Source organism: Monodelphis domestica, chromosome 5, assembly GCF_027887165.1.
Source record: "Monodelphis domestica isolate mMonDom1 chromosome 5, mMonDom1.pri, whole genome shotgun sequence".
Classification (NCBI taxonomy): Eukaryota; Metazoa; Chordata; class Mammalia; order Didelphimorphia; family Didelphidae; genus Monodelphis; species Monodelphis domestica.
The window spans coordinates 13,393,543-13,421,092 of NC_077231.1; the positions used below are offsets into that span (position 1 = coordinate 13,393,543).

The 27,550-nt window shown below is 47.1% G+C and overlaps 1 protein-coding gene across 2 annotated transcripts; it reads right to left on the reverse strand.

The window, feature by feature from the left end:
• Positions 1-1,415: 1,415 nt before the first annotated feature.
• Positions 1,416-26,534, reverse strand: NUP50 (nucleoporin 50). 2 transcript variants are annotated; one of them, XM_007502591.3, is made up of 8 exons: positions 26,330-26,534; positions 12,532-12,610; positions 11,134-11,217; positions 8,191-8,389; positions 6,404-7,069; positions 5,656-5,737; positions 3,040-3,158; positions 1,416-1,790 (listed from the first exon to the last, which is right to left on the reverse strand). In XM_007502591.3, the coding sequence occupies exons 1-8, from the start codon at positions 26,359-26,361 to the stop codon at positions 1,588-1,590; spliced, it is 1,464 nt and encodes a 487-aa protein (XP_007502653.1). In that variant the 5' UTR covers positions 26,362-26,534; the 3' UTR covers positions 1,416-1,587. The 2 variants fall into 2 exon arrangements, with proteins under 2 accessions (XP_007502653.1, XP_001363984.1); XM_001363947.4 differs by lacking the exon at positions 26,330-26,534 and adding an exon at positions 13,068-13,349.
• Between the last annotated feature and the right edge of the window lie 1,016 nt (positions 26,535-27,550).

A 27,550-nucleotide genomic window follows, 5' to 3' on the forward strand; every position in this document is an offset into this window, starting at 1 on the left:
TCCCTTAAAGACACCCATGGGCCCTTACCAATCAGACCAAGAACAAGCCCACACATCGGCTTGTACATGGCCCGATTCTAAAAGAACAACATTGAGAAATGAAAATGCCTTGTGTGACAAGGCTGTTTTGGCTGTCCCATCACAAGCCAACACGCAACCCAGGCAAACACTGGATGATGACTCGACCTGTTTCACCTCCTGTGGCTGCTCACACGCTGAGATGAAGATCACCTATTGACACACACACACAAACCCCTAACTTCCAAACTCGCAATCTAGGCAAACTTTAGGACAGCTCACTGAAAAGCCTGAAGTTTTCCGTTTTCTCTGGACAAGGAACCTGCCCCACACAGCTGTTTAAACACAACCCATCGGGGAGATGAAGCTGAGGCATCTTGTCTAGGGCTATGGCACCCCAAAGTCTGGCGGCAGCCATGGGCACAACCCTCAATCAGCTTATTTCTCTATCATGTTAACAGCCCAGCAAAGCAAGTTTTCATCACATCCACTAATGGAAAAACCAGACACATGCTTCCCAGAGGCCCCCCATGGAAGCTCCTCATCCCCCACAACCAGCCCAGAGGTCTTCCCGTGGACCATGTCCATCTCCAGGGCGCATCCCTAGGTAGAGATGTCTGGGGGTGAGGTGCCATCTCCTCCCCACAACACAGCAGACAAAGCGTGATCAAGAGCACACGGCCATCATCTACGCCGAAGCTTCCCTTCAGGGGAAGGAAATGAGAAACTCGGGAAAGGCCCCCAGAAGCAGCCCACCTCGACCAAGCCCTCATCTGGTGCCACCTCTACCCTGGGCCCAGGGTTGTCCGGGCCGCTCTTGTGCAGCCCTGGGCCCACAGCATTTACCGACTCAGAATACACGGTAGTCCCTGGGCACTAACCTTTAAAGACAATGCAGTAACACAGAAAGAGAAAAAGGCGGAACGGAGGGGCTGCCACAGACACCAGAACAGCCCCAAGAGCTCCCCCTTGGGCTGCAACCAAAGACCAAGACTTCCAAGGGTGCCACAGATCGTGTTGGACATCCTGTCCTTGAGTTGCACCTCTCATCTATTGGGGGGGGGGGAGAACGATGTCAGGACACAACACAACTATTACCAGGTTGCTCCCCACTCCGGGGCCTGTAAGTCTGGCTGAGAGGTTTCTGTTCCTACAAGTGTGGCTCAAGGCTTCAAAGAGGACAGCCCTCCAGCTACAGATAGAACTCGCATGGGTCTTGCCTCAGAAGCCATCAGACTTAAGAAGCTGCACTCACACGGAGACACGAGCAAACAAACGTACCTGAGAGTGAGCTCCGAGTGCGAGTCACCCTCCGCCAGGCCCCAAGGGACCCCGAAGGCCGCTCCGCTCCTCTTCCTGAGAAGCAAGGGGACAGACTCTCCCGACGCCGTTCCCCATTCAGTTAAAGCTCTTTATTGGCCATCTTCCTTTCCCCCACAAACCCTTTCAGAATATGTCTAAGTTCTGAGAATGTCCAAGTACAAAGTTAAGAATAAAAGGAATAGGTCGAAGGGAGAACAAGCAGCGTCTCGTGGGCCTCTGTGGCCCCCGCGGCCCCTGCCTGCTCCTTCACGCCTCCTTCTTCTCTAGGAGGATTTTGTGCAGCTCGTCGGCGTCCTCTGTGGTCTTGACCCTGATGAGCATTGTCACGGGGATGGCAGCGTGCTTCTCGCTGATGGGCGGGTTGGGAACACAGACAATGAGCACGTTGTTCTTGCCAGTTCGGGAGCAGGGCATGTTGGGAGGAACCAGGACATTCAGGAGTATGTTCCCTGTGCATGAACAGAGAAGGGGGGCCATGAGATGCTCCACTGACCAAAAGCCCAAGTCAGGGGACTGATGGCCGTCTTCACCCTGACCGACAAAGCCCTGGCCTGGATGCTCCTCACCTGCCTCCTGAGGTACGGTGCCATGTGCCCCCAACTTCTCCTAGGGGAAGGGCTGTCCTGGCCCCAGGTTCCAGGTGGGGGTTGAGAAGAAAACCATGGTCATACACCTCACTCCCCATAACCTGCTTAGAAGCCCTGGGGTCCTGGGACACTTGAGGATCTCCACCATTCAGACCAACCTTTCTTTGCCTCCCACGGCTGAGCACTGGCATTGGTGGCAGACCGTGCCAGGGTCTCCCACTTCTGTCCTGAAGCCAAGACCCAGAATGTGACCTCTTCCTGAGTCGGTCTTCATACAGTGGGCAGTCCTAACACCTGGTTTTTACCACATATCCAAGGGAAGGAATCACTCCCTGGACCCCAAATTTAGAGATGTTAGGCTTAGCCTTTCCTGAAGACCCATGATCTACATTCAAACTTGTTTTAGGGGAAAAAATGGGTTCTGACTTGGAAATGAACTTTTGAAACTCAAATCTGTTCCTCAGGTGGATCAGGAAATAATTCAGCAAATAAGATCTGGCTTCTTCCCCTAGGAGACCACCGGGACACTCAGTGTGGTCAGCCAGTGCAGAAGGCTAGAAGGAAAATTAATCCTCAGACCAGACTCTGACAATCCTGCCTACCACCTGGACAGCAAGGAGGCACCCAAAGTCAATGCCCCTGCAGTGAGGGATGAAGTGCTAAGTAAGTCATTTTGAAGGGAGGGGCTGGTTGGGAGACAGTCCTCATGTATAATGCCTCTGGGCCCAAAAGGCCTGAGCTCCTCTACCAACAAGGTCCTCCCCTCAGACCCATCAGGAATGGGGGCCTTGGAGCTCTAGCTGCCTTTGGCCACCCCTGCAGCCATTAGACTCTGCCCGATGCCCCAGGGACACCATGGAGATTTCAATCATGCTCCGCCATTCCCCAAACTGAAGTGTGGGTTTAATCAAGGCTTTTCCCATTCCATCCAACTGACTCATAGGTCAGGTGCACTACAGGGGCCAGTGTGCTCTAGCCAAAGGGGTGCCCAGTTTATCCCTACAGCCCAGGCCACTGGCCATCACCATCCTTGTTCTCAAATACAATGAAATCACAATGGCAAGCCCACCACCCATCAAGTCACCGAATGTTCTATGTTCAGAATGCTCACCTAAATTAGTGTCAGCTCGAACCAGAAGCTGGGTCTTCTGATTGCCAGCCGGTTTCAAGTGCAGCGTGCCCACACCCTTCTCTTTAAACTCATTATCTTTTTTGTAAAAGAGTTTGCACCTGGGGAAGAGTCAATAAAAACCACGCTCTATTACTGTTCTAAAGGTTCTTATGGCCAAGGTAGAGGGTCCCTAAGAGCTAAAAGGCAGAAAAAAAGAAACTCATCCTTAAAAGGAGTAAGGCAGCACAGTGAATAGAGTTCTAGGCCTGGAAGTCAGTCAGATCTGAGTTCAAATGTGACTTTAGACACTTACTAGCTATGTGACCCTGGGCAAGTCATTTCACCCTATTTGTTTCCGTTATCTGTAAAATGAGTTAAAGAAGGAAATGGAAGACCACTCCACCACTCCATTATCTTTGCCAAGAAAACCCAAAATATGGTTGAGGAGAAGACATAATTTAATACCAAGGGCAAGGGAATGAAGTACAACAGGAGTGGGCATCTTTACTCTGATGCCATTTCTGCTGCTGGCTATGCAGCCCTCATCTACATAGGACTGCCCCCTGGCCAATCAAGTATTTTAGAAGGCTGCAGGAGCAAGCTGATCTGGCATGGAGACTTGCTAATATAATCCAAGGGGCTCAGCCTTCTGGAGAAGGCAGAAAATCACCTCCACAGACACCCCAAGGGGCTGCCTGACTCAGAGAGGAGCAATAATTGGAGAGATGCCCAGGAAATCCGAGGAGATATATAACAGAGGCCAGGGATAAGGCACAGGGCCTTCAGCTGTAGTCCAAGTACTCAAAAGGGGGGGGGGGGGGGGGGAAGGGAGGGGAGAAAGAACTGATCTTTATGGTAGGAGAAAGAGGATAGGTAGAGAACTCAGGGAGAGCAACCCTACAGACCAAGGAGGAAATCTGGAGACCAGAGTGAGGAATTCAAAGTCAAACACATTTGAGAGCAGGTTGGAAGAGGCAAGATACAGGAGAGAGACACCCCTAGACAGAAGGAAAGGATAAGGATTTCTGGAAAAACACCCCAGAGGTTGATGATGCACTTTAGGAACTGGGGGCTTCCCTCCCATGGGGCTGCTTGGAGGAGAGATCAGAATTGGCAGAGGTCAATGCAAGTGGGGTGTTTGGACCTGCAGAAGGGGTTTTCTGTGACAGCAATGGAGGGAAAGACTGGAGGAGGAACAGTGAGATCTGGTGCTGAGAGAGGGAAGAGCACAGGAAGGTCCTGAGTTTTTGAGGAAGGGCAGTGGTGGCTTTGGGGACAAAAATCCCAAGTTCTGCTTTGGACATGGTGACTTTGCTGAGTCCAGAAAAGCCATCTAATTTAAGAGGTCCAATAGGCATGATGCATAAGACTGGAGCTCAAAGGAGACAGTGGGGTTGACATCATATACATTCAGATAAGTGAATTGGGAGGAATTCATGAGGCCTCCAGGAAGAAGGGGGGGAAAGGGTCTGGATGGTACAGGAAGGGGATCCAAGAAAAGGAGAGGTGGGAGAGGTCAGGGCATTGCAGGCAGGTCTTTACAAAGGAGAACTGAGAAAAGACCATCAAAAGCCATCATTGGCCAGGGCCAGATCACAATGTCCAAAATGCTACTTAAAAGCAGGGACCTTTTTACCACCAAAGGTTCAGTGGAGGCAGTGACACTGGGCAGGCCAAAAGATGGGAGACTGGAAGGACTATGGAGGAGCCTGTAAGGAATCCTTGTTTTTCCTGTTCCCTCCTTATTTTCATCATGCCTAGCAACTTGACACATTACTAGTCTATTCAAGTTTTAGCCCAACTTAACTTGGGGTTATGTGATTGGGTTTGGAGTGTGAGGCCCTGGTCACTTCCTGCCAGTGCTGACACTTTGGAGAGACACATAATCTGCCAGGGCCTCAGTTACCCACCTCTGTAAAATAAGGTAGTTGGACCCAGAGAATCAAAAAAACATGTTTTTACAACTTTGAAATGGAAAGGGGATTGGTGGTCCTCTACTGTACAGAGGACCATGAGAGGGACATGGATTCACACGGGAGCCTTTGCTTCAAATCCATGCTGTATGTTATCTGGAGATACCTCCTCTTCTGAGTCCCTTTCCAAAGGAGCTCAGACTTCTGACTGAGGACAGCAGGGAAGAGAACCCTTGACTCAGTTCACTTAGCCCTTGAACCTTATTTATAAAATCAGGAACCTCCAGATCCCTCCCCCCTCCTGGAATCAAGGCTGCAGGCCCCTCCAAACCCAAGGATACCACCCCCTATAGCAATTGGGAGGCCAGAGGAGTGAGTGGCTTCTTTAAGCAGTCCCCAAATGGAGTCCATTCATTCACAATTCAGTTGGACAAATTTTATCAAGGCCAAGTGAGAGCCTCCAGGGGGCTGTAGTGGGTTTATCTTGGAGCCAATAAAGTATAGCTGCAGGCAGCCTCACAGATGCAAGTCTAAGCCCACAAGAAGTGCTTGTCTTTTTCTGAACACAGATACATTCTTTTCCCAAAACAAACAGAAGCCCCCCCAACCCCATTCTTTCAAGGGCCCTACCTATGTGCTTGGTGACCTGGCTATACCTTTCCAGCAACCCCCCTCACTCTGGAAGGAGTGAGGCAAAACTTACTTCTTTGAATAAAAGGCATCCTCTTCTTTGACTTCAGTCACAATTGCTTTGGGTGGCTCCTCACTCTCTTCTTCTTCTCCACCTTAAGACAAACCCACAATTAGCCAATGAGGCTTGGTTCAATCTTCACATCCCTGCCCCCACAGGGGGCTCCCCTAACTGACTAGCCAGGCTCTTTTAGGGCTTTCCTAAGAAGGCTCTGGATACCAAGTTATTCTCTGAAAAATCCTTTAACATTGACATACATTCTCCATTTTCCCAATATCTAGCCTTTAACTCTGGAAAGGCCAAAATCCATGCTTGTAACACATGGTCTCACATGGACAACCATTCAGGAAAACTCTGGAAATCTTTTTTTCTCCATAGGAAATTACAAAGCCCAGGAAGCAACAGTGACTTGCTGTTTCCCTCACATCTATGACCATGTGCCTTGTCAGGGGGGTCTCCAAAAAGGTGAACATCAATTGATGGTCACTCGGGGAACCCCATTTCAGGCCAAGGAAAGGATTATGAGGGGATTAGAGACTTGAATCCAGTACAAATAAAAGTGACTAAGTGAGGGCATCATCTCAACCTGATTGACTCCCCTGGTCCTCCCTTGTCCCATCATCCGCCATCCACAGTTCCATCTAATCAGAGGGCACTCGTCATACTGCATCATTTAGGACTATCCAGCTTACCAGGAGCAGGTAGGCCAAGACCCCTGAGCACTCCCAATCCTAGCATAGGTGAGAGACCCTTCAGTTACCTTTGTACTCTCCAGCAGACCCATCTGGATGGCTCTCCAGCACTTTGGGGGAGAAGGAAGAGACAGGTTTTGCCTGGGTCACGTCTGTGCCAAACACACCCACGTTTCCAGAAGAGAAAGAGAAATTCGCCATCGGGGCAGTGCTCAAGGAACCCAGAACAGAGCTATCGACTTTGCGGCCAAAGTGGAAGGAGGCAGTGGATGCTACTCCTAAGGCCGGGGTCGGTTTCTTCTCTGATGGCACATCAACCCTCTTTTCAACCACCCCCTCAGCTTTGTCTGGATGAAACAAAAAGGGGGTATCTTGGGGTGGTGGCCCAGCTTGGGTGCCTGGGGACTGCCTGCTGGCTTCTTTCTCCAGGTTGCCATCATTACTGCTGCTGCTGCCAGGCAGCTGCTCGATGCTCGTCAGGTAGCGCTCATAGTCTTTAAAGATGGGTGTCAGGTCACAGAGCGGGTTGGTGTCCACGTGCTTCACGATCCAGTCCCGCACGGAGCAATTTAAGGCAGCGAGCTGTTTGTGATAGGCACTGGCGCTGCAGCCACCCTTGGCCTGTACACTGTGGCCAGAGGACGAGGGCTGCTGGCTGTCCCCATTGCTCTTGGGGTTGGAAGTCTTCTTGTCCCCAACTAAGGGAGCCGCAGGGCCATTTGCTGTGATGCGGCCTGTTCAGAAAGAAGAGATCTTTGAAGCAGAGTATGCTTGTGCCCTTTTATTTCATACTTATGGTTTCCCTCACTTTTGGCAGTGGCTGCGACCCTTCCCATCCAAAAGTGACTTCATGTGGACCCCAGCCAAGAAGAGAGGGATGGTAGAGGCTAATGCTCTTCCTATCTGGGCACCCTCAGGACAATGCTCTGACCTCTCCCTAGCTCCTGAGTGGGCCCTATCAGCCACACTCTTGCCAAGAGAAAGTCTATTGAGGCAGGCTGGATGTGGCTGCACACTATTAAGCTGGCCAATGGATGCCCCAAACTGACCACCTGCTTCACTGGGGGAAGGTTCAGGTAACTACTTTGGAATGGAAGGGTCTAGATAGCTAATAGCTCAGGTACAATCTCCTTGAGGTGCTGTGCATTTCCCTTTGAATTTGCTCAATGATTTCTTTTAGATGGAGCTTAATCACCATTCCCTTCCATTTCCTCTAAAGGCTTCCTCCTCAGAGTTGAAGGACTCACAAACAGAAAACAAGGAAATTTGGGGTCCCACTGCCTCTGCAATGCTTCCCTGCCTGGCACTTGTTTTGCCCAGAATGTCTAAATGGGGACAAACCCACACATCTCAGACCCCTCCCTCACCCTTATAAGCCAAAGCCCAGGCGCTAGTTACCCTTTTCCTGTTCCTGTCAGCAGCTACCAGCCTGGAAGTGACCACCCCAGGGAGACTCTGGGGTGAGAGCACCAGATAGAGAGGTGGCTGTCCCCCCATCTGCTAGAGCTCAGCTCTACCAAAGGGTTCAGGAGTTAAAATGTCCTAAGGAATTCCCAACTGCGCCAAATCCTACCATGTAAGTCATGGAAGGGAGTGTGGAAATGATCAAGTTAGCCATGAAGGCATCATTCAGTTAAAATCTGCTCTTCCCCTCCCAGACTGGTACCCCAACAGCTCTGTCCTTTTCTTGCTGTAAAGAAAAAAAGAAAAAAAAACAAGTTCTGTAGCTTGTTTCCCAATGCTCACTCCAACCTGCTCTTGGCTCCTGCTCAAAGGGAAACTGATTTGGCCATAATATCCTTGGATCCACATTTGGCTAAAGTGTTCTTTCTAACACCCAAGGGCAGACACTTACCAAAGGTCACCTTTGTTTCTGATGGGGCCTTGGCAGTGGCTAGGGTAGGTGCACAAGACAGGCCACTGCCATTGGACAGGCCTTCCAGAGATTTGATGCTGGTGCCATTGCCAAAGCCAGCAAGTCCTCCTCCTCCTCCTGGTCCTCCCGGAGGTACAACCAAGCCTTTGAATCCTTTAAAAGCCCCTCCACTTTCAGACTGAAAGACAAACAGAAAGCACTCCATAAGAGGCTGCCAGTTAAAATGAGCACAGATGAGAAGTCTACAGGCCTGGCACCGTTCAACCCCAGGTGTCACAGGACAGAGGCTAACAATACAGTCTAACCCTACCCATACCACATTATTAGTTTCTGACATAGGGAGGGAGGTACTTCTCCTCCCCTTGACTTCTTCCACCCAGGTTCAACTCAGGTACAATCTCCTCTAGGAAGTCTGCTGTGATGTTCCATGCCCCATTTTCTACCTCAGATTCGGTCTCTCTATAAACAAGGACAAACTTGGGTATCCTGAATCCAAAGCCAGGGTCCCTTTCCTCCAAACTGTCTGCCATTTCCACGAAACAGAGGCAGATCTAGAATAATGAACAATGTATGGAGCAGAGGCCTGAGTCAAGAAGGTTTGAGTTCAAATCTTTCCCTTGATATCAAAAGCAACTCCTACACCTCTGATGTGAATTGCTCCTGGTGGCCTTCTCATCTTATAAGGCATCAATGAGACAACATGTGTTGGGCATTCTGTGTATTCCAAACACCTCTGATGTGCAAGTCAATAGAGGGCCCCTCATAGTCTGAAAAGGGGCAAAGTAGAAGCCAGGGCTCAATCATGCCTCTGGCCAACCACTGGTCCCCCTCCCTCTCTCTTGGACACCTCAGCTCACTTACTAACCAGCTGTTCAGAATATTTAGCATATAGCCAAATTGAGAACAGGGAAATTCACCTGTCATAACACCATTGTCACCATTGGTTTCCCTGACAAAAACAGAGTCCCCAAACCTGGCTGTTTTCTGGTATCCCATGGGGTCTGTGTTCAATGGCTAAACCTCAACCTCACAGCTTGGGGGCTGGTAGGACCTGGAGGGTTCCCCAAGGATACCTTCTCCCAACACCAAGGCAATAGCAACTCTATCCCCACCAAGAAAAACACCCCAAATGCCAGCTAGGCAGCAGCCAAGGGGCAACAAAGGAATTTAGCCTTGCCAGGCTAATAGTCTAAAGCTAAGAGTCCAATGGTGTAATGAACTGATGGGAATCCCATCTTAAAAAAAAAAAAAGCCAAGAGCCAGTTCTGCTGAGAGGCACAGGGTTACAGTGCTTGCCTAGACTCTAATCTAGGTTTGCAGTGGAGGCAATCCAGGATACCTATGTCCCTTAGCTCCTGTGAGCCAGGGGATGGTGGGACATCCTAGCACTCAACATCCACCATCCTCTTTTCTCTGTCTTGGTTTGAGTATTTAACATCGCGTCAAATTCATTGTGTCAAAGTCCATAATGGTAACAGAGAGTCTAAGACAAAGAACATTTTAGCCTACGAGCTGGTTTCCAAGGAAACTGTGAAGATACCATCCCAGGACATGTCAGCTTGCGCTGCCCCAAAAAAACAGCCAAGGATTTGCAGCAAGAATGTTCATTCTAGTTCAAGGTGAAATTAGCCTAGAAACATAAAAGGAGTTTAGGGAAGAAGAGTTGTAGAATTTCTATTCAAAATAGTAAAGGGCTGGAAACAGTCCACTTCTGTTGCCTAGGGATATCACCATGTCATAGGAAATGATTAAGACAACCTAGACACCTGGAGTGGCCTCCATGAACTGAGGTCAACAGAAGCTGACAGAGCAACAGAAACAAGGAAAACCATGAGAGCAACAATGGAAATAAAAGGACCAGCCCCAGACTGAATGTCATCAAGACAAAGAGCAGATGATGACATCTCGCACTCATGGCAGAGGCCTTGGGGTGCAAAACTTCAGCATGATGACTGGTTCTCTTTTCCTTTTCTTTCAAAAATGTTCTGAGTACCCCCCCCCCCCTCTGAGGGGAGAGTGGGTGTAGGGGAAATCTGGATGATATCCAAATAAAAAGAATCAACTCCTGAAAAGAGCAACTAGCTAGCAATGGTTAGGAAGCAAAGGGTGCCCACTAGTCAGCCATGGCTAAACGAACCATGCCCTTTCTTAGAAACCCTGTGCTCTGAGAAGTGACCAAGATGAAGAATTCAGGGAAACTGGAGCCTGTACCACAATGACTCCAAGGGAAGCAACCATGAATAACCCCATGACTCTAAGGAGTGATCAACTCTAAGAGTTGTGGCCTGCCTCCTGGCACAGGGCAGGTGTGGCCAAATGGTGACTTATCCAACCCAACCTCATTTGTTATGAACAAAGGAAATCGAGGCCAAGGCAGATGTGAGCAGAGTTCTAAAGGAGTCCCAGTGAAACCTTTTGTCCCAGGGTCCCCAGTCAGAAGGAGGGGGTAGTGGGTTAACTCCAGGGGAGAAAACAATCAAGACTCTCATAGTTGGAAACAGGGCCCCCATGTCAGCATTTACTAGGCTTCTAAGTAAGGAGGACGACCATTTGGAAGTAGGGATGGGGAAGCAATGAGTACATATGCTCTCCCAGAGCACTTGGCCAGTGGAAAGGACTGTTCAACCAACAGATCATAAAGAAACCAGCCATCTGTAATGGCACAAGGACTTCTTTAAGGTTCTTCCTCTTCCTTGATAAGGGTTGGTCCTGAAGGTACTGGAGAAAAGCCCAGAGGCCCACCCCATCATTGACTCCAATGTTTGCCCAGAGGCCTGGCTGATGGAGGACAGGCAGGACTGGGTTCCAGTCCTGTGCCTCCAACCTTGCTCAAGGCAGGGAGAGGTTGCCAGGATACCATCAATACTATTTGTGGGTGAGCTCTTCCTGGGGGAGGAGGGGCTTTTTACCAAGAAAACTCACTTCGAAGGCCACATTCCTACGCTTTGCCTTCTTGATAGCTCTGTTCTTCAAGACTTCTTCACTGGCCACTGAGAACATGCCCACCTGGGGAGATGATAAATGTGAAGTTAGGGGATGGGTGAGTGCCAATAGCCATCCACAGCACATGCAGATGTCAGAAACCCCCTGATTCTCTGGGAAGGGCATGGTAGCCAGGGCTCCAAAGCATTTTAAAACAAAGAATCCACATTTGCAGCTGACACTGAGGACAAGACCCCAACTGATTCTAAAGCCAGAGCCAGGAGAAGTCCCCCAAGACCTAGGGCACCAGCTAACAAATTCCCTTCCGAGCTTCAAACTCCATCATGACCCTAAATGGCAGCTTTCAATGCTAAGATGCCAACTACCAATTCTGATATTCTCCCAACAAATGAGGCCTATTGATACAGCAAACACCTCTGCTTGGATGAGGAGGCCAGCCAAACATGCCGGAGGAATACTGACTGAGCCAGCACCAGGACAAACAAACGTGGAGGTTAAGGATGCTGGATCACTTGATAAGCAGTGCTGAAAAGCAAGCACCAAAGGGTGGTGAACCCTGGGGTCCTAACTCAGCCCACCATTTTACAGGAGCCCAGAGAGGTCTCTGAGGTTTGAGTAGGGGCTCTGGATTCCAGTCCCACATTGGATCCCACTCCTGAACAAAGCTGTCTACAATTCTTTCCTAAAAAGTGAATCCTGCTAGAGTTTCAGGAAAGGATGCTCAGGTATGACTGTCTATCCACACACCAAACAGAACAACCCCTCTGGTCAGAGTCTAGTTCATAGGAAGAGAGATGAGGCTAGCATATGCCTCTTTGTCCTTATAAAGGCAACACAGAAACCAATCATTCCTCATAGTGGCCACCACATCTGGGTGCCAGGCCAAGAGCTCAGGCCCCGAGACTTTGGGCTCCTAAAGAAGAGGCAGCTTAGCCAACACATCATTTAAAGCCATATCTCAACTCTCCTCACCCCCCCCCCCTCCCCGGGTCAATGACACCAAAAAGTGCTCAGTCAATGGAAAGAATCCTCTCTCCTTATCATGGGCCTTCTTGGTGCATAAAAGGCCCACAAGATGTTCAGCCTTCTGTCTGGTTGAGCGCAAACACCACCCTCCTGAAGTGGTCTACTCTTGCTCTAGGACAGCTCACTCCTCTCTCCAAGGAAACCTTTCAAACCTGAGCATCTGCCCGAAGGCTCTGCCAGAAACCGCGCCAGTCTGACTCTTAGGAATCCACATGTGGACCCTTGTAGCCAGAGAAAAAAATCCAACAACTCCCATAAATACTTCCCGAAATTCACAAGTAGAGAATCAGGCCTAGCCTACATTCTGCTGCTGCCCCCGCCCCCTCCTCCGACTGCCCCGCCCCCACTCACCTCCTCCACCTCATCTTCCTGGTCCCAATTCCGGTCTGTCAGCTCCTTCTCTGCGTTCCTTTTGGCCATTTTTTTGTACCTAAACGAGAGCGCACCGGAGTCAGAAAAGCCTGGAGGCTCCCCACACCGCCCCTCGTTTCTTTGCAACGTATTAGGGGGGAGGCCCGATTACGAGGAGAAGGTCCAAGGCCTGGGAAAAGCTTCTCAAGCAGGCGCTCCCAAAGGGCTCCGTCCCGGCCCAGCCTCAAGTATTCCCAGCTACACAACTGGGGCCCTTCCCACCCAATGGACACCCCACCCACTGTTAGTCTGGGCCTCCCGCTGGGAGTAGCCCACAACCTTCTCCAAGGCCTCTATTCCTTTTTCCCTCAGGTTCGCAGGGTCCAGGATGGACGCCCAGGCCCCTGCCACCTCCTCCTCTCATTCCCACAGGCCCTCGCCCCCGGTGGGCCTCTCCCGGCCCAGTCTCGGATTCCTCCCCGCTCCACCCCCAGGGCTGGCCACCGTGCCTTTGCATTGGCCCAGGCCGGCCTCACCTGCTGCCGGGTGGCTCCACGTCGCTCCCCGGGCCTGGCTGCGCAGCATCGCCCCGGGCGCCTCCGCCGCTAAGCCGCCTCAGCCGGAGGAGACCGCTGTGCGTGCCTGCATAGCGTGCGCGCCCCCGAAGTGGGGATGGGGCCGGCGGGGTGGAGGGGGGGGCCACCGAGCTCGGGAGCGGGGGAGGGGCGGGGGCGCGAGCGAGCTGAGCGGAACCGGGAAAGGTGCGCGTCCGGCAGCCGCGGCGTCGGCTCCTCTGACGCGCAGGCGCCGCCTTCCGGCCTCACTGCGCAGGCGCCCCTCCCACTACCCGACGCTGCGCAGGCGCATCAACGGCCGCCAACGGCCTCCCGCTCGCCACGAGGCCAGCCTCCTCCCTGCAAGCCGGCGCCGGAGGGGGAAGTTGAGTGGAAGGGCGGGAAGGCGTGCGTGCTGGCGTATGTGCGTCAGCGTGAATCCATGTGATCTCGGCTGCCCGGAACTTTGGGGCGGAACCGGATATCGAGGAGGAAGCGGGAGCTGTAAGTCTCTCAGACCGACCCCGGACCCCCGAGGTGATTCGGGGCTCAACTTCCTAGTGCTAGGAAACTACTGTAAAAGAATTAGTGGCCCGGTCCCCTTCCCTCCAGCACCACCGTGGACAGCTTTTGGCCCCGGAACTTTCCCCCAGACGATTCCTTGCGCGCAAAAGCCCATTTTCTAGGAAGTAAACTGAGGCACAAAGTTAAAAACGCCTAGGATGGGTGGGGACCACCACCACTTTCAGATGGGAACACTGAGCCCTGGTGCCACCTTATCTTTGATGATAATTCTGCCTGTGACCTCATGATGATTAGTTGGTCTCTAAAAGGTTCACCATCAAATGCCCTATTCTATTTCACTGATTTCCTTCACCAGTTTCTACAGGACTCTAATATGGTTCAGGCCACTTTGCCCACCTTGAGACAGACCCTCTGTCCCTGGACCCTCAAGATATCCCAGCTTAGCCACAAATATTTTATGTGAATGGCTACAGAAAATGACACCTGCCCGTTACTACCTCTGAGGGGATTCATATGGTTGAAGGAATTGTGGATAAAAATGTGTACTCTGATATTTAGAAGAACAGAAACAGTTTTAACTGATTTACCATCAATCTCTGTCTCTACCTTTGTTTCTAGTTTGGAGAGAGAGATGTTTCACTTGGCCTAGACCTCCTGGTGCCCTCTGATGAATCCCTGCCCTGAGAAGATTTCAGGAAATATAGAAATTTTGAACAATGATAATAATGATGATGGCTAACATTTATATAGAATTTTCTAGGGTCTAAGCATCTTACAAATATTTCATTTGATCCTTACAACAATCCTTCGAAAGAGGTGCTGTAATGTCCATTTTACAGATTAAGAAATTGAGGCCAACAGAGCTTATGTAACTTGCCGAAAGACTCACAGCTGGCAAACTTCTGAGGCTGGATTTGAATTAAGGTCTTTTCTCAGAACCACAGTCCTCCAGGAATTAATGAGATTGTACTTCTCCCAGAATCCAAAGTGAATAGGAGGCAGGGTTTTAATAGTATTTACTACTGAGTGGCCTAGTTGTATTACTTTCAGGTGTGGAAGAAGCAGATGGCCCTTAGATCAATATTCTAACAAATATTTACATTTAGACATAACATTTAGACCAGAGGTGCTCTTGTTTAAGCTATCCCCTTCCCCCCCCAACATGATTCACCTTTCCTAGGGGCTTTTCCAAGTTGTTAGAAAAGGACTTTAAAGAAAAATCTTATTTCTCAGTCTTTCTAGAGAAATCAAAATTGATTCTACATATTCATCCTTTTTTTGGTGAGCAGCTTTTGCTTGAGGGCATTCCCGTTCTGTAGGCCTGGTGGTTCTAACTGAATTTGTTTCTCCAAAGATGCAAGGTATGATTAGGTTAAGATATTGGAACAGATTCATACGTTGGTGCACAGGGCCAAGGAAAAACTGGCAGAGGAGTTTGGGTTTGACCCCTAAATTCCAAGATCTATGGAATCCTGAAGGCTGAGCTTCTATGAAGGAGGAATGTGGAGAACAAACCTCCTGCCTTTCCGCTCTCTCTATCCTGGGCACAATCAATCTAGACCAGGCGTCAGGAATTGACAGGAATGGATAGACTCTGTATCTTTGAAACTATGGATGCCTCTTTATAGCCATGTCCACAGCTCTGGGTTGTTTTATGTATGTGTGGAAAGGGGCCATGGGTTCTCAAGTGCCAGAAAGAACTGCTCTAGGCTCTTACAGAGGCTTCCAGGGGTCCAGAGCCTCTCCCTAGGCCACTTTCTAGTGAGTGCATGACTCAGCACAGGGCAGTGGCCTTTGAGACAGGAGAGAAAAATTGTGCCCAAGCACAACCTAAGGTTTGGGCAGTTTCCAGGGTGCTCTGAACTGGTATTCCCTTAAACACTAGGATTCTGGGTCAAATTAGAAGTGAACTCAGCTGGAACAGATAATCAGGGCACCCAAGGCAGGGTCTGGAAGACCCTTCAACCACTCCCACCTTCTCTCCATTCTGACTACTACTTTACTCTTTGCTTGTTCCCTGCTATACCCCAACACCCTCCACCCAGAGGGAAATTTCTCACATCTGCATCCTGTCTAATCTTTCTACCTAACATTCTTAAGGTCATAGGAGGTAGTAAAGTGCTGAGACAGAAAGGATTAAAGATCCTTTATTTGTTGTTGGTCAAAAAAAGAGATTTGCTCTTTTAATAATTGTGCTAACATACAGGGTTGGAGGAGATAAGACTGAGGAGAGACTCTAAATGAACACTATAATGCAAATTCCAACAACAGGGAAATGGGTTCGAGTCAAGAACACATGTGATAACCAGTGGGATCATGCGTCGGCTATGGGAGAGGGAAAGGCGGGGGGGGGGGGGGGGGGGGGAAGGGGAGGGGAGGAAAAGAAAACGATCTTTGTTTCCAGTGAATAATGTATGAAAACGACCAAATAAAATAATGTTTAAAAAAAAATAATTGTGCTAACATTTATCAAATGCTTTCAAGATTCTAGAGTGCTTTACCTATTATATCATTGGATCTTTGCACCAATCCTGGGAGATTGGGGCTATCATGATCCCCATTTTACAGATGAGGAAATAGGCAAACAGGTGAAGTGACTATCCAGTCAGGGTTGGTCACAGAGTTGGTAAGTTTCTGAGCTCGGCCTAATTCTGTTTCTTCCCAAACTCGCAGAAGTATAGTAGCCTAAGGAGCCAGGCCACAGTGAAGGCTGAGGAGAGGTAGTGACAGTTTCTCTTCTCTTCTGCAGTAATTTTGGGAAAGTGATTGTCCAGTGTCAAGGATGGGAAGTCTGGGTCCCTGCCAGTACTCTGGGGCCTCAAAGAAGTCACTTCCCTTCCCTGGCTAGCTTTTAGTTTCCTCATTTGGAGGAGAGGGAGTGTGTGCCAGAGCCTTTGGCACTTGATTCTACCCTTGAAAGAGATCTCTTCATTGTCCTTTGGGTCCTGGGCCATCCATCAGGAGCCCTCTGAGCCCATGGTGGTCTATGACTCACATTCTGGCCAGAGCGAAGGTTTTACCAGTGGGTTTTTACTACATTGTACTAGGATAACTGTGGCCAATGTCAAATTTGTCCCCCTGCACAATCTAGCCTTTTGTTCACTTCTGGAGTAAGATCATTATCTAGCTATAATGCCCATCTAAGAGAATGAATAAATGGATGAAACAGCATTACTAATCATTTCCTTTGAATGAGGCACTGGAGAACCTCATAGAAGTGAGCCAGACAACTCCTGACCTTAAAGACATAATGTTCTAAGGAGGGAAAACGGTACAGAAAGGGGAACTATCAACTATCAGAATGGTTTGGAAATGGCCAGGAAAGAAGGTAAAGTTCTGGTCTTGGACTATTAGAACCCAGGATCAATGACCCACTAGACTAACTCATGTCCTTCCTAATCTAGGCAACATCCAGGTCACATCCATATAGCAGCTTTCCTGGGTGACTTGATCTCCTTGAGGAGTCCTCAGGCATTCTGAGCCAGTGGCATTCCCCAGCTCTTTGGACTTGAAGTCTGATGTCCTCTGTGGCCCCTGGTATCAGCAGATGTCTCCCAATTTACCTTCCTTGGGATGCTAATTGGTAGACTGGAGAACAGGGCAACCTCTGTGACATCTATCATAGAAACTTGGATCATCTTAGCCTATCTTTGGGACATCCCTTTTTCCTTTGTCCAAGGAGAGTCCTGAACCCTGTGTCCAGTCAGACCTCGAACTGAATGCAGAAAGACTTGAGTTCTCATTTTGCATTAGATATGTGCTATCTATCTTGACCATGGGGGCAAATCCCTTAACCTTCCTGTACCTCTGTTTCCTTCTTTGTAAAATGGGGTGGTTAGACTCAATAGCTTCCAAAATCCATTCTAGTTCTAGATCTGAGGGCTCATGTAAATCTTCCTTTTGGGTATAAGGAAGGCAAAGAAAGAAATACAGGTCCAATATATTCCACCATATTGATAGCAAGTCTTGTTGCAGAAGCAAAGAAAAATGGAAAAAATAGCTGGTGCCCATCCATTAAGGAATGCCCAAAAAGCCACCAGTGATTGAAAGGAAAAAATTTCAAGGCAGTGAGAAATGACCAGCATGAGAACTTCAAGGGAAGGGAGAAAGACTGGTTTGAAGTGATGAAGAATGAAGAATCAGGAGAATGAGAAGATGTACAATGACCACAACAATTCAGATGAGAAAGTTGTTTAGAGACTGAAACCTGAAGAATGGAGAATGAAGGTTGGTGGGGGAGCATTGGGAAGTGCTGGCATTGCCATTGGCAGACAAGCTTTCTGCCTAAGATATTTTTTGTTGAATCACTTCATCATCACAAAGGAGAGTTCAGCTTTGTAGAGGTGGGTGGGAAATGTGATGTGAAGACCAAAAAAGTATTCATAAAACATATTTAAAAACAGTCGGTGGCTGTGGAAATGTAGTCTGCTATCTAAAAAACAACTTACTGTATCCTTACACCTCCACCAAGAATCCCCATCAGGCATACAAGCTCTCCTGACTGGGGTGTCCAGGACCCTGTTAATTTTTCCAATGTTTGCCACTATGGTACAAACCCAGTGAAGATTCTTCTACTACGCTATGAAAGCTTTTGAGTTACTGTTCTGAGGATTCCTTTGTTGAAGCTTTGAGAGTCTCCTCTCCAGAAGGCAGGCTGCTAGAGGGGAAGAGCTTTTTGGCTGAGGCAGCCCTTGAAATTGATAAAAATACCAAGCAGCCTTGGCTGAGCCCAGGTGGCCCCTTCTGCTGCCACAGCAGCAGAGGCGGAGTGCTAGAAAAGGGGGCAGACTCTAGTGCTGAGAATCACATGGTTGGAAGCCACCTACAAACATTAATTTTACTGTTGGTATGTTAAATATATAATGTTTGGCTAATGGCCAAATGACATTACTGGAAGAACTAAACAACATCTACATAGATGTTTTCTCCATCTCAATTAAGCCAAAAAATAGAAAATGCATTATACACATAAAAAGAGTTTGCAAATCCTTGGAGAGATGAGAATAAAGGAGCTGTTTTCTTGCACCCCAAAGTGATGAAAAATGCTGCTTGTAGGACAAACTTGGGTATCTTATGTTGTGATATCAGAAATCAACATCCTTGTATCTCCCTCTTCTGGATTTCTCAAAGGGTTTGTTCCTGATTCTCTTTCTAAGCTATAGTACCCACACCCCAGCTAGATCTGGATAGATAGGGGTCTGACTAGGGTCAGTGGGATTCTCCCTTCCCTATTCTTGGCAACTTTGCCACTCTTTTAATGAAGCCCCCGATCACATTCAGTTATTTGGCTGGCATTTCACCTTGCTTACTCATTCTTTAGTTTATGGTCCAATCAAACCCCCAATCCTTTTTTTCCAGATAAATGGCTCAGAATACTTCCATTATTTTGAACTTAATGAAGTTGTTTTTTTGAGCCCACATGCAAGACTTGTATTATTTTCCCCCTTTTAAATTTAATTTTATATTTGGCCCAGTATCCCAGCCTGCTGAGTTCTCTCTGGATCCTGATTCTGTTTTCTAGCCTGTTAGCTACCCCTCCCAGCATTATGCCATCTGCAAATTTCTAAAGCATGTATAACATCTTAAATTTAGATCTGGAAAGGACTTCAAAGGCCATCTTCTCACTTAAAAGATGAGGAAACTAAGGTCTAGGTAGTTTGTGATTTGCCCAATGTCACATGGGGATTAAGTGATAGGACTGGAATTTGAATCTAGGATGACCACTTTTGCTACATCATGCTGTGTACATTTTGGGCATTGAGCACAGTGCTGAAGATACCAAGCAAAATGAAGGCAGAGTTTCTGTCTTCAAGGAGCCTACCTCTACTGGGGAAGACAATTTGTCATTGTCTGGTAGAAAGGAATAAAGGTTGTCTGGAAAAGCAGGTGGGAGCCAGATGCCAGAGAACTTTATTATTCCACTTTGTATTATCCTCCAGACAGTAGGGAGCCATTCAGTCAAGATTTTTGAACGGGAAGGAACATAGTTAGATCTTGGGGCCTGAAATATTTACTTGGCAATTTTGTGGAGAATAGATGGAAAATGAGAGAGACTGAAACTAGACTAGAGAATGGGTGACAGTGGTTGTCCAGGTGAGTGGTGACAAGGTCTGAAATGAGGAGGATGTTTATGTGAGTGGAGAGAAGGGGAGGAATGTAGATCTTTGGAGGCAAATAAATACATCTTCGCTTGGACTCTTTTTGTGCTCCAGCTGAGCCCTGCTCATCTTCTAGATTATCCACCCTAAGGTCCCCACCCCTAGAGCACCTAGGAGACTAGTAGGGCTGGCCTTCTAGCTATATTGAGAGGTAGATGCCCTTTTTAGTTATTAGAAACAATCACAGGACCTCAGAGTTAAAAGGGACCTTGGAAACTCTCAGCCTACTCTGTACATGGCCAGGAATTCCATCTATACCTTACCTGCCTATGGCCATTCAGCTTGCCCTTAGACACCTCCTATGATTAGAACTCACTATCTTAGGAAGCAGCAAATGCCAGGTTTGGACAGCTCCCATAAAATATACTTCCCTACATCTTCCCTGATTGCTCCTAGTTCTGCCCTCTGGGACCAAGCAGAATAAGACTCAGGGTCTCACTTCTACAGATTTCTCTCATCAAGAAGTGATCCCTTTCTTTAGGAACCTCAGCAACATCAACAAATTTTCATCTATTGACTTTTGCATACATGGCATTATGAAGAATATAAAGAGGTGTCAGACTTGGTTCTAAGAGCTTAGGGGAAGCAAAGTATCCATAGCAAAAAAGGTTAAATGATAAGACAAAAATGTTACATACCATTAGAAGATAAGGCTTTGACTACTAGAACTTTCAGCAAGTGCTTTGAATTCAAGGAACGAGAGAGAGAGAGAGAGAGAGAGAGAGAGAGAGAGAGAGAGAGAGAGAGAGAGAGAGAGAGCTGTAGCTTGGGTTGATTTGAAGAAGGTTTTTTTGGAAGAAGGGAAGGAACTTCATCCTCACCCATTATCTGTGTATAGTAAAGTCTCTTTTGGTCTTTGATCAAGTTATAAGGCAGAAAAAGCAGATTTTTTTTCTCTCAGTTTTGCTGAGCAGCTAGATTCAGCTTCACATTGGCTACAGATGTATAGAAGAGTTTATAGAGTCCATTCCTAAGTCCAATTGTTTCTGTTAAAACTGTGTTATTCTACTCCTCAAATTACACTAATAATAGCTCACTTTTAAAAAATGTGCTTCCTTTGGGTCAGACATTGTACTAGGGGGAAAAATGGCCCCTTCTTTTGAGATGCCTACAGGCATATTTCTCTGGTGAAGAGCCAGGGATGGCTACTCTTCACTGACCACTTCAGAGGAGTGGATTTTATGGCGATCTGACCCTCAGGAGCTTGGAGGAAATCCATATCCTATGGTGGGGGGGGGGTGGAGATTGGAAGCTTCTAGGATGTCTCAGGTGGAAGCCTCAGGCTTCTGGGAGGGAGGAAGGGAATAAGAATCCCCAAGATGGTAAAGCTCTAGGGTTTATCAGGTGTTTTCTAAATTTCCCTGAGGGGAAGGTGGGATGAGCATTGGGTCCATTTTAGGATAAGGATCAGAGAGAAAGGGTTAAAGCTAAGATTGGAGACCAAGGTCTCCAGGTCTTCCTAAACCCCTGCCTAGTCTGTTCCTGCTTTCTATTGTTCTCTGTGGTTATGATGCTGAATCAACCATCAGCATGGAAAATGTTGCCAACCAGATGGGAAGGTTATGACTGGCAATGATTCTGATGTGGCAGAAAGGAGATGGTTTGCATGAAGGGGTGTCTCTAGTGGAGTGTCCTAGGGATCTATGGTGATCTGACATTTTTATCAATGACTTGGAAGCCAGCTGAGATAGTATGTTGATTAAGTCAGCAAAGGATACAAAATTGGGAAGGAGAGCTAGAATGTCAGATGACCGAGTCTGGCTCCAACATCTCAGCATTGGATTAAATCTAATAATTTAGGAGGAAAGAATGACAAGTCTCATACATGGCCACTTTACAAATACAAAAGGAGGTGTGGCCAGACAGTACTTCATCTGGAGGTTTTAGTGGACCAGAAGACTAATGTGAGTCAACAGTGGGCAATGACAGCCAAATATTAGACTGTGCTAAAAGAGGAATCATGCCCAGAATGAAAGAGGCAAGGAGAGGCCCTCTCCTTCTGGTTAGACCTCTCTACTAACACCCCTGGAGGACTGTAGTAGTTTCTGGACATTTATTTTAGGAAGGATGTTAATAGATTAGAGAACATTCAGTGAAAGGAAACCAACATGGTGGAAAAGCCAATCTCCTGCCCCACCTACATGGGCTGTTTTGACAAGTGTCTGTGTGGAGAAGAGAAACCTTTGAGAGGATATGACTTTCTAAGCATGAGCACTATTCCAGAGTGAAATTAGTGGTAACTATGTGGTCTATCAAGAGCCAGACTTGGAGTCATGAACAGTTCAAATTCTGCCTCTAACTCTTACTCACAGAGACTCAGTGATTTCATCTGTCAAATGGAGATAATCATATCATTTTTCTCCTACCATTGTCTAAGTATCAAATGAGAAAACACATAGAGTGCCATACAAATCTTACAGTGCTCTGTTGTTGCTTCCTCAAGAAGTAGTGAATTCTCAGTCACTGTATGTCTTCAAGAGGAGGTTGGAATTTTTTATGACATGAGAAATTAGGAAAAATGATGCTTGCTACAAATGCTTATTTAACTTATTGTTATTTGACCTATTAGTTAATGTAGGTTCTATGGAACCATAATTTGGAAACACCATACTGGCATTTAATTTTGATTAATTCAGTGCTCCCACCAAAAGAGGTAGCTGGGTATCAGAAGATGTCTGAAGGGGTGGCAGAAGTCATGACTGACCCTTGATCAAGGGGCCTGAGAGGAGGAGGATGGGCTGAATGAAGGACATTCCAACTAGTGAAGTGGGAAGGTAAGGGCATGTTCTTAAGCATGCCTCATAGGCTAATCCACACTTGGTAAGAAATGCTTACTGGAGGAAATTCAGAGACAGTAGAGGACATTTTGATGAATGGATGAAGAGTACAGTCATAGAACCAGGAAAGTGATATGTACAATGGTGGGCCAATAAATGGAAAGAAAGACAACTGGCATCCTGGACACTAAGGCTAAAATATCACTATGTCCAATCTGAGTCCTGAATTAAGGGAGCTAAGGATGGTCTTTCTTCCCTTCTTTACAGGTTGTACATGGGTCAGGGTAATCTTAGCCTCAACTCTCATTTTCACCCTTTCTTAGCTGTGTAATGTTGGGACCAGTCCTTGCCTCTAAAATGGGCACAATGCTCACCTTATCTTCCTTTCAGGGAATGTGAGAAAGCCCTGGATAAATCTTAGGGCATTAATATCCTATGGCTCTCTTAAATCCAAGCTTATGTGAGGAGGGAGAAGAAGAAGTCATAACACAACAGCCCTGGGTCCTGGAGAATTTGAGGAGGAAGGGAGATCATTTGCCCCTGGGGCAGATAAGGATCAGGGACATTTCATGGAAGAGCTAGCACCTGAAATGGGTCTTGAAGGAAAAGAAAGATCTTGAATGGTCAAGATGGGGACCTGGCATGGGGACAACTAGTGCAAGAGCAAAGAGGTAAGAGGTGACAGCTGAAAAGACATATATATGCAAGCAAACTGGAAAGATAAGTCAAAATGGCATTGTAGAAATCCTCAATGATACAGATCTCTTTCCTAGTTGTGTCCAAACTCTCTAGAGCTATGCTGAAGGCTCAGTGGTAAGTTTTGGAGAACAGGGAGGATGTTGGCCCCCTGCCCCCACTGGCCCTCCTGGCCCAGAGTACATATTTAGTTCATTTTCAAGACACACCTTATTTAGGTAATAGAGCTGAGTGGTCCCAAGGCAGGACATTTCCCTGTGCGGTGTAAAACACATACTTGCATCCATTTAGCACACACAGAGGAAGTGTGCACAGCAACAGACACAATAATGATGCCTGACTGTTTTTCCAATCACCTGGGTGAAGTCTATATGTAACAGTCCACCCATGTATAGGTATACGGTAGATGTTTAATCTGTAAGGATTGTGTTGAGAAACGTATGGTCAGTCCTGCGCATGGCAGTAAAGGCATTGACCTTTGATCCCAGCATTCTTAAGATTGTGGCATGAATCCAGATTTCTTTGTGCTCACCTGGCTGAGGTAATCCACGCCTCAAACTTGTTGTAATTTTACACCTGAACCAATAGCAATCCACTGTGTCTTCATTAATATGTATTACATATCTTTTACATCATCATGTTAATAAATACAAGCAGCCCACAGAGAGCCCTCCTCTTTATCTCTTTTACCTTCTCTCTCTCCTACCTGGAACTTGGCCTCAAGCCAGGAACCACTTCTCTAATGGAGCTTCCTTGTTCTTTGTAAAGACCTTTCTTTCTTACTCTCCTAACCTCAAGGCAGTGTGATCTGTACTTAGAGTGCAAGCTCTAAGCTATCAGAGGTTATTCTCTCAGCTGATCTCTATCCTCATCCTGACTCAAGTATTATTGTTGATCAAGGTTATCTATCTGTCTTGTGTCCCTGAAAAGTTAGATGGCTCTCTGTGTAGCCCGCTCTTTTGTTTGAACTGCGTAGGTGTCTGGCTCTATTCCTATCCATTCCCTTGGCTTCAGCTCTTCCCTCAAGGTCTAATTAGCTAATCTTTCCTTTTATTATAAAGGCTGCTGGTCAGCAGGTTATACTATATATGCCACTTACTTTGTTTCACCTGATAGACCACAACAGTAATTTAAAGTTGTTATGGCTTACTATTTATCTGGAAAATGGGGGCTATTCCTATCAGGCCATCCATTAGCCAAAAAGAAACACAGTATGAATCTGAATGAAATTCACTGAAGCTCCATTAGCAATTGGGCTTCATGTATTCTATCCTTATTCACATGTGGCTTTCTCTCTCAAGAAAAGTATTAGATTTCTATTTTTTTTTAATCAAAATTAAAAAAAACAAAACCCTCATCCTCTAAGTATCAGTTCTAAGGTAGAAGAGTAGTAAGGATTGGGCAATGGGGGTTTAAGTGACTTGCTTAATCACATAGTAACCAGATTTGAACTTAGGACTTTCTGTTTCTAGACCTGGCTCTCTATTCACTGAGCCACTTAGCTGCCCCTTCATTACATTTCTAACCACTCCTGCCTGTCCTTGGAGGTCCCCCTTGAGTCTCACCTCCAGAAAGTTTCTCCTAGTCCAGTCCATCCTTGTCAAATCCAATCCAGTTCAGCCCAGCTAAGCTCAGCTAGTTGTGAGCAGATCCATCTCTCATACCACTAGTAGCAGAATAATCTTTCCTGTTCATAGCTCTGGTCACACTTCTCTGTTAAAGCATCTTTAGGATTCTTCTTTCTTCCACCACTGTTTGATACTGGCCCTCTGCTAGACATTTAAGGCTATCTCTAGTCAGGCAGCTGGCTGTACTTCTTTGCCTTTGTTAAACTTCCTAGCTGTGTGACCCTGGCCAGATTACTCATCTTTTCCCTGAGTCTCAGTTTGCTCCTTTGCCAAATGGGGGTGGGTGGGTAGTGTTTTGGGCTTGATAACCTTTCTATGGTTCCTTCCAGTTCAAGGTCTGGGCTCCTAGGACCCCATCATACCACAGGCCTTGTTGACCTTCCTTGTCTATCCCAACAAAAAACATCTCCTCCTTGGGAAGCCTTCCCTGGTTTTTCCAAGGGTTTAACTCAAACAAAATGCCTCCCTCAGGCCTACAGAGACAACACAAAGCTTTTATTTAGGCATGGGTGTATATATTATCCACCATCACTAGAGATCTTGGTTATTTGTGTTGGCCTCTGACCTCTCTGTCCTGCCTCCTTCCCCTATCCTCCATAGTATATATGTGTCACCTTCAGGAGAGCAAGGAATGTACCTTAAATCCTCTGAGCCCCAGCCTTAGGGTTCTCCTAAGGCTTCTCTGCACATAGTAAGTGACACAACATATGGATGGCCTTTGTATTTCTGGGTGTCTGAGGCCAGACTCTAGCCAGTTTGGAATATAGATTTTAGGCTCATTCCACCACAATCCCATTCTTCCTCTCAGCCCTGGACCTGCAGGACTGAGAGCCAGGGGGGCAGTTGGGGCTTAGGACTTTCTTGGTGCAGACCCCAAACTCTTAGTCCTTAGCCAGTGCCTAGTCTCTGATGTGAAATTTGGGAAAACTGGGCCCTTGGACTGAACCACTGGAGTGACATCACAGGTAGGACCCAAAATGAGAATCCAAAGACAACCCAAGACTGCCAAGTTTTGTTTTTTTTTTGTTCTTTTGCAGTAGACCCACTTAGATAGCATTCTCTTTTTTGTCCCTGTTCTACAATGGAAGCTTTTTATCTGTTCCCTGCTCTGATACAATCCCTGCAATGGACAGAGTGCCATGCCTGAAGTTAGGAAGACTTATCTTCATGAGTTCAGATCTTGGCTTCAGCTACCCTAGGCAAGTACTTCACCCTGTTTGCCTCAGTTTACTCATTTGTAAAATGAGTATCTCTGCCAAGAAAACCCCAAATGGGAGTCACAGAGAGTTTAACACAACTAAATAAACAAATTATAAAGTATATCAGTGAACCTTAAGGTTTCAATGAAACACAAATTTTAGTCTCTGATCAAGGAAGGATGCTGCCATTTGGGAGGATCCTGGGAGGGACCACAAACTCCTGTGCCTTCTTAGGGTAGGGAAAGAAAGGCAATCATTTACCTGGTATATTTTAAGTTCAGTTTAAATTTCATTTCTGGTGCTGCTGGGTGGCGCTGTTCATAGCAGGCTGGATGCTTTCATGGAATGGGCCTGCCTCTGCTTCAGAGATCTTTGATTGGCTAGGCTGATTGGCCCCCTCACCATTCCAGGCAGATTCTTCAGCTCAATGTTGTAGGTTGGTCCATGAGGAAGCCAGTCCTGAGCCTTGAAAACACTATATCAAGGAGTGCTATTGTGACCCGGGCAGTACCTCACAATGGCTGCTGCCAGCTTCCTGGTAACCTTGACCAAGTCCTGATGGTGGCTTCAGCAGGGACAGGTTCCATGGCTCTTTCCCAGTATTAGACAGAGTAGTCACCAGAAAACTTGCATAAATACTGTGTTAGGGAATACCCTACCTGGCTGTCTCCCTAACACTGTGTCTAACCAGAGCTACGAAATCTCCAGTGTTGGAGTTCTAGTTGCCTAGAACTCACCCAGTCTTATTTGGATGTGGGCATGAGCAGCAACATGTTCCTGAAAGCTGGAACCATCAACCCTTAAGGCATTCCATCCCATATTGGGCCATCTCCCATTGATACAGAGCTTTCCTTGCCCTTGGCAACGTCTCTTCATGGGCCCAATTCTGTCAACACACCAAATGGGAGAAATAGGACCTCTCTGTGAGATAACCCTTTGAACATCTGGAGTCACTCCCTTCCCTCCAACCTCAAGTGTTCTTTTCTAGGCCAAACATCATCCCCATTTCCTCCAACTGATTCTTAAAAAATCTTTCTGTCTTAGAAGTGATACAAGTTCCAAGGCAGAAAAGTGTTAAGGGCTAGGCAACTGAGATTAGGTGACTTGACTCCTAGCTAGCTAGGAAGTGGCTAAGATCAGATTTGAACCCAGGACTTCCCCTCTCCACTTTATCTACTGACCTACATAACTTCCCTCTCCAACTTAAGACAATTAATCTAGAGCATCTAATTCAAACCATCTCTTTTGCAGATCAAGAAGCTGAGGCTTAGAGAATAAGAAACTTGTGAAAAGTCACATAAAGCCTATACATTGGGTGATGGAAACAGGCCTTAAATCAGAGTCTTCTTGTGCTCTTAGCTAGCCAGTCTCCTGAGACAATCCTCTTGACAAAGGTGCTGTGCATCTGGTCATACTAAGGAATACTGGGCTTAGTTCTGGACAGTACATGGTAGGATGGACCTTGATAAGCTGGAGAATGTC